The 7,583-nt window shown below is 38.3% G+C and overlaps 1 protein-coding gene across 2 annotated transcripts in view; it reads left to right on the forward strand.

Moving 5' to 3' along the window:
* The first annotated feature begins 2,570 nt into the window (after window positions 1-2,570).
* Window positions 2,571-7,583, forward strand: part of Srfbp1 (serum response factor binding protein 1) — a 31,375-nt gene continuing 26,362 nt past the window's right edge. For both annotated transcript variants that reach the window (XR_008721862.1, XM_055622847.1), the window contains exon 1: window positions 2,571-2,705. Coding sequence is in view for 1 of the 2 variants with exons in the window: in XM_055622847.1 (XP_055478822.1) it covers window positions 2,640-2,705 (66 nt within the window). In the remaining variant the exon portion in view is untranslated. The remainder of the gene's footprint in view (window positions 2,706-7,583) is intronic.

Consider the following 7,583-nt stretch of genomic DNA (forward strand, 5'->3'; position numbering starts at 1 on the left):
TGCAATTAAAATATGAATAGTAAACTTGATATAAAATATGAATAGTTAAACCTATCCATGAACCTTAGTAAGTTCAACTGAAAGTTTAATTTTTTAGATGAAAGTTGAATATGAAATTTCAAATGAAAGTTTAGTTCCTCTGAAAGCTAAAAAAAAAATTAGCAAGGATGATGTCTTCTCAGGAGTCTTGATGATGGGAATTCATGAGCTGGTGGTTCATGGCATGTGATGGTGATTTTTCTTTTCATGAGTATAAACTATGTAACAGTACGTAAAGGATTTGTCTCCAGATTGTGTAATTAGTCACTATAAATTGGAGTTTGCTAAAATACCATTATACTTCCAGTTTATAGTTGTTGAAACATGTTGGCCTAACCACTTACTTCCTCCTAAGTTAGTTTTAAGTTTGAGATATTTCCTTCAACGCAGACATTTATTTGGTTATGAAGCAAAAGCAGGTGGGTCTGAAAGTGACATAGTAAGTCATCTCTCCCTAGAGTACTGGTAACTAAGAGTTTGTGACACAAAACTTGTGCTTGTCAAGGAAGAGAATGACTAATGAAGTCTTTATGTAATCTACAAAATTCAACTCTCCACGTGTGCAGCCCTTCTTCCACTAATGGTGTGCTTTGAAAAGCAAAAGTTGTGTCCTTGCTTCAGTATAATTCATCAATATATTTCTGTGTGGATTCTGATTTTTTTAATACCGCAGAAAACATTGACTAACACAAGGTCATAAGGTTTGTAGCTTATGTTATGTTTTGTAAGTTTGAGGTTTTTACATTTTAGTGTATGCTGTATCTTTAATTTTGGAGTGCTGTGATACAAGGGTTTCATACAAATATTTAATTATCCATTCTCATGTTGCTTAAAAGACTGTCATTCTTTCCACCTATTTACCTTCACAATTTTATTTTTTTTAAATGTCTAAGTATGTGAGTTTAGTTTTTTTATTATTTTCTGGTGCTAAATATCTAGATTTATATGTTTGAAAACATGATGTCTAATTACAAATTGAGGAAAATGATAGAATTGACAAAAATAAGGTCCAAAGACAAGATTGAGGCAAATCTAGAAGTGTGCCTTCTGAACCGAACCTTGACTTATCTACTCTCCATCTATATAGTCAATTTAATCCCTAACGCAATATAATTTAGGGATAAAATAATTGTGAGAGTAATTAAGGCTGAAGAACATCATTACTGTGAGATCCTTAACCCAACAGGGTCCTAGTCAGTAAAAGAGACACTAGGGAGTTCTCCACATGCACACAAAATTAAAGCCAGGTGAGAATATGGCCAAAATTAGAAGTCTGACATCTGCCAATTGGAGAGCCCGCAGGCCAACCCTGATGGCAACTTCATCTTGGACTTCTAGATTACAGAAATTTGCAAATATAGATTTCTGTCGCATAATCTTCCCAGTCTGTGGGATTTTGTTGGATCAGCCCAAGCAAAGCAATACAGTGGGAGTTCAGATACTTTGAAGAAGTGACAACAAGGAAAACTGAGTCCCTATTGAGTGTGTTTGTGGACCCTTAGTTCCACTAATCTCAGATCATATGCTGTCCTGCGCTATTCAATCTGACCACACAAGTACTCTAGCTTCCTCCTTCAATATTCCCACCCAGAAACTATGGCCACCTTGCTCAAACACTCTTGACTCTCAAGAAAAAATTGCAGCCACTTTTAAGGAGTCCATACTGGTTCCTCTGAAACCTTGCAGTTAAGAAAACTGAGGTGCCATCACAGTTGTTTTGCCGTTTTATTATTATTATTATTATTATTATTATTATTATTGTTATTGCAAGTTCAGACACAATGCAATAAATATTCTCCTGCTTTTTTAATGAGGAAGGTATTGCATTTCTATTTTGCACTGGACCCCATAATCTATGCAGTAGTACCTGGAGTCTTGTTTGTAACTAGCCCCGAGTTGGGGGGTTTGAAAAAGCAAGTTTATTTCACTCTGAGTTTTTTTATGAATATCGGATTTTAGGATTAAATCATGTAAAGAATTTGGCCCGGGGCTTCAATTATTGTAATGGTCAGTACTTGGATGTATAACTAATAGCTGATTTAATTCAGACTTCTTTATACTTCTTATGTCTACAGATCCAGTTTTCCAAAACACTTCTTACAGGCAGTAGCAAATGCTCCTCTTTGACTTCAAATATCCGGTTTACCAAAACTCAACATTCCGGATATTCACTCCTATCACAGTATGTAACAAGCTTTGAAGCTCTTATAAAGAGCAAAAATCTTCACAAGCGCTAGATTTTGGAAATGAGCAAAATCTGCGACTCAAGTACTTGATCTGTTCAGGAAAATGTTCGCCTCTCCTTAGGCCCTTCCAACTCTAACCCACCACAGTGGAACAGTCCTAGACAAAAATTGTTCTCCTGCTAACGCCAGCTAAAGCAACGCCCACTGGAGAGCTCCCTGGCCTGGTTTCCAAGGAAACGCGCCCGCCGGGCCCGTAGCCCACGAGCCGGAAGTCGCCGTTCTCACTTCCGGCATTGCCGGAAGAGACCTACTCTTATTTAATGCACTGGATGGTGAGGTTTGGGCGGAAGAGGCTGCCGTCGGGGGGCGTGTCCGCGCAGCCGCAGTGTAACTACGTGCGTTCACGTGCCGGAGATGGCGGCCGAGCCTCTTCCTCCGTCGGCGATGGCTCAGCCGGGAATCCTGAACCTCAATAACGAGGCGAGTGCGAGGGCGGCGGGTGGGGTGTGGGGCTGGGGCTCCGGGAAGGCGGAGCGGGGCCGCCGAGGACCGTTCGCGGTCGGGTTCCCGTCTGCGCGACGGTTGGGAGGTAGCTCAGTGACCGTCCCTTTTAATTGCTCTGCAAAAGGAAGCTCTCGACCATGCCTGTCTTTCAGGGTGGTGAGGTTTACATGTTTTGAGGTTTCTGCTAGTGCCTGGCCCCGGCTAGCTCTCAGTAAGCCTGGTTTCACGCTTTTACCTTCACCACCACCTCCACTGTAGTGCGTTGGTGTCGCCAGGCCGCCTTGAGTTTTCAGGACATGCTTCTGCCAACTGTTTTCCGGCATCCTAAAAAGTAAGCTTTGAAGAGCAGTGATCGAAAGGACGTATTACAGCTGCGTGCCCTGAAAGAGTTTCTTGCCCTGCATGCCATTCATATGCAGGTCGCTGTTTTGGTTCCAGAGCTGTGTGTGATGTTCTTTATGGGTTTTTTTTTTTTTTTTTTTTTCACCCTTCCAAGAAATGGGGCAGTTTTTGAAGGAGGCAGAGTCAGATGTGAGATGTAGCCGGTCATCTTCTTTGAGGATACAGGGATTGCAAATGGTAATTCTCTTAAGGTATTGATTTGAAGGCCTTATAAGCAGAGAAAGGTTGGTGGTAGTAAACTAAGTAATAAAGGGCCAGAAAACTGATGAGAATTAAAAGATATGCTACAGTCTTACTGCCAGGTTGAGTCTTCATTCAGTAGGCAGTGGGATACAAGGTATCAAAGAGGGAGAAACAAAATATTTAGAATCAACTGAGTTTTACTCGTTTAAACTTGTGTTTTGTGTAAGAAAACTTTTGTTTTGTTTTTTTAAATTAGGTTCTGTGTGAAAGATCTTAAGTTAACTGTCCGTGGAAATTCTCAGAAAGGGATAGTTGCATCGAGGTCCAGTTTTGATTTAATGGTCATCAGGTCATAAGGCCCCTATCCACTTAACTAACTTGCAGGCTTTTTCAAAATAGCTAATTATGACCTTTAGGAAGCATTCACTAATTAACTAGAATGCTTCCCATGCTGTGAACACCTGTTTCTGTCATGAGTATATCTGAGGGTATCTCCTGGAGCATATATGCTTTGCAAATGTTTACTAGGTGATCAGAAATCATACATATCCCAAACTTAAATTTAATATGTCCTCATAGATAGAGGATAAAGAGGCCCAAACATAGTGGAAATGTTCATGGAAGTGTTTCAATGAGGAAAAGAGTAAAAATATAAATACAATCATGAATCACTTAATGGTAACAAGTTTTAAGAAATGTGGCATTATGTGATTTTTGTCCTTGGAAACACAACTGATATGGCTATCATATCACTATCATTTGGTCATACGTTATTATGAGACCACTATCTTGTGTATGTCCCTTCTAAATTTGTGTTGCACGTGACTATGTCGACTGTTCTTTGGTATGCCAAAGAAAGGAAGAAAAATGACCACCTAGAAAAAACTCATCAAAATGACATTTTAACCAAGAAACTTGGCAAAAGAAATGCATTAGCATCTTACTCAAAAAGGAAGCATATCTGAAAAAGTTCAAATTCTCACAATTTCTCATCTGTTCTACTTTCCTGTCACTGCTGAGTTAGTAGTCCAGATTTTATCCCCATAGAAAGCTCTTCTCTCTTCCTAGCTACTTAAATTGATGCTTCTTGACCCTTAATTTGATCATCTTAATTGCTATTGAGCTCTTTCTTCAGCACGGATTTAATAAGGCCATTTCCTTGTTCAAAACCCACTGGCTTGCTTTTGGATAAAATTGAGCAACACACGGGCAGCCTGTCCTGTTCTGTTTTATCCTGTCCCTGTAGATCCATGTACTGCAGCTGTACTAGCCACACCATAGCTTCTTCTTGCATACTATTCCTGCATCTGTTATTTATACTTACACACTTTCTTAAAACAACCATTGCCAGCTTTTATCCCTTGTATAAGTTCTGGAAGCACCACCTAAGTCTCCTTGTCAGTATTTGTAATCATAACATTAACATGAGAATGTGTGTGAAAGAGATTTCATATCCCTTCTACCTGTCTATAAACTTTTGCATCCCCTTTTTAAACATGTATTTGTTTATCTTGTATAGAAATGAGAGAGTAGCACATATCTGCCACAGTTCTGTGAAACTCAGAGGATAGCTCCTGGGAGTCAGTTTTCGCCTTCCACCTTGTGGGTTATGGGGATGGATCTCAGTTGTCAGGCTTGGATCCTCTATCTTAAAGTAGCTCTTACTTTCGTTCAAGGAATATTCCGATGTTCTGTATTTGTCTGATGTGTGTGTGTACGTGTGTGCTGTGGTGGTAGTGACACTGAGGTAAAGAGTGATTGCTTTATTGACATGCATTATTAAATTTGCAACGATTTGCGAACCTCTGGCTTTGTCTTTGAGATAATCATAGCTGTGATTTGATTAATAACCCGTTTTATAATTTTTTTTTAAAGATATATGGTGGTCAGTGGTGGAGTGCTTGCCCAGCATACATAAGGCCCTGGTTCAGTTCCCAGTACTGCCAAAATAAATGAATAAAGTCTAGTATTGTATTAATACATTTTATTTAATTTAAATGAATTTATATTATATTTGGTTTACATAATGTCTTGTGAAAAGTGAAGCCGATCTATAGTTGTACTCATTTGGCTATAACTTCAATGTGTCCTGGCTTTGATAACTATGTTCCTATAAAATAGATTTCCAAGAATAGAAATCAATTTATAAAACATATTCTAACGCCTCATTCTTAAACTACACTTTACGTTATTTTAGGTCTATTTATTTTGTGGATGTATGAGTATTTTGCCTGTGTGTGTGCATGTGCACCACATGTGTGCCTGGTGCCCGGTGTTCAGAAGAGGGCATCAGAGCTAACATCCTGGCCAAGAACTCAACCCAGGTCTTCTGCAGAAGTAACAAGTATTCTCATCTGCATCTTTCCAACCCCCTTGAAATACATATATTATTATGAAGTATATTAAATTTTGCATTTACTTTATCAGTTCATAGCAATTTGGAGAGAGTATTCTGTTGGCTTGCTGTAAGCACTTCCTAATCTCTAGAGCAGGACCTTGACTAGAAGCAATATATAAGTGTATGTTGAGAAGGTGAAAGTATGCCTTCCAAAAAGTTGTGTTAAATACTGCTGAACTGAGAGGGGAGAAATGTCATAAATGTTGACAGGTTTTCATCCCATCTCATTAGAACTAAAGAAGCAGGGATACACAGTTGAAGGTATCTGTACTATGGCATTCAGTAAGTAAAGAATTTATAGAATGACAACTGGATTAATTCTGTTTTCATCTCTTTCCTTGGCAGAAGGTAAATATGATTAGAGTTGGAGAGTATGGCACTCTGGTAGAACTTTATAGAAAAACATGATGTAACTTTGCAATTTAATAGAAAATAGTAAATCCATTAGAAAAAAAAAATTAAGCCAGTACTGTAATATGAGCTCTATCTGTAGTTTCGACTTTTGTTGTTTTGATCATCTGAGATAACAGAAGCAATTTGTAAGTGTTGAGTTGTATGTTAAGAGCTGTCCTACCCACAGTGTAAGGTACTCTTTAGTCTAGGTTACCTGCATTGTACATGCTACCACCCATTGGTCCCTAAGCTCTTGATCTTCAACTGGCTGTCAAGGTGTTACAGGACAAGTAATCCATACTTAATAATGGCCATGAAATAGAAATTTTCACTATGTTATGTTGCTGTTTTATTTTAGTGCTTTTAAGGTTTTGTCTACTTTATAAGTAAAAAAATACAAAATTTTCTCAGGTATATGTAGGGAAAAACTTGTACTTGCAGGATTTTGAACTGCCTGTGGTTTCAGGCATCCACTTTGGATATAAGAAAATACTCCCTTGAAGAGGGAACTGTTATAAAAGTGGAAAGTATAGTGCCTGAGAACAGATTTATTTCCTTCTATGTATTGTGAAGGATAAGAATATCAAAAAAAAAAAAAACATGTTTGCGTGTACATATGAGCATGTAAACTTTTATATCATAGTTGAATGGTGCCTTTGAAATTTTTTGGAGTAATAAATGTGCTCATCGTTAAGAGGGCAACCAGCTGGTTTGCTTGTTAACTGTTCTGATGGGTTTTGCTAGGTGGCAGCATAAGCCTGGTAGCCGTTAAGTTGCAGGCAGTCACTTGCCATTTTAGATTTGGTTTTTCTGTTTTGTTTTGTTCTGTTTAGAAATGATTGTTGACCAAAAAATAATAATTCAACAGTGTAAATTTAACAATAAGTTAAAATCTAAATGACCAACCAAGAATTTCCTTGTAAAGGCATAATCATGTTTGTAACTGAAATACTTGAAACACATGGAAAAGTGATAGAACATAGGTCCTTGAAGCCTTTTATTTAAGAGTTCTCCATATTTTGCAATCAGAGATAATATTACTCTTGATATATGCTTTTCTCACCTATATGTCTCATTATTTTGCACTTCTATACCTAGTATATAGTATTGGTGTGTGTTTTAAACTTAACATGAGATACTGTATTACAGAACTGTGTATGTCCTTTCTGTGTACTCTTCATGCATGTCTTAGGAAGCATGTTCTAATGAGTGGGTCATGGAGAGTATTGTGTGTGATTCTTTGTTGTTGCAAGTATGTCTTCTAGGTAGACTCTGAAGTAGGAATTTTATTAAAGATTGCCAACATTTCGTCTGCCAAATCTTTTCTCTCCCACCTTCACCATCATGTCTTAGGGAGAAGACTGGCACTACATGAGAAGAAGCCACTGTTTCTGGAATGGAGAGAAGCAGAGCATCTACCCCACCTCCACTGTGTGTGTGTGTGTGTGTGTGTGTGTGTGTGTGTGTGTGTGTGTGTG

The sequence above is a fragment of the Psammomys obesus genome, unplaced genomic scaffold (genome assembly GCF_907164565.1).
Source record: "Psammomys obesus unplaced genomic scaffold, mPsaObe1.curated_primary_1811, whole genome shotgun sequence".
Taxonomy (NCBI): domain Eukaryota; kingdom Metazoa; phylum Chordata; class Mammalia; order Rodentia; family Muridae; genus Psammomys; species Psammomys obesus.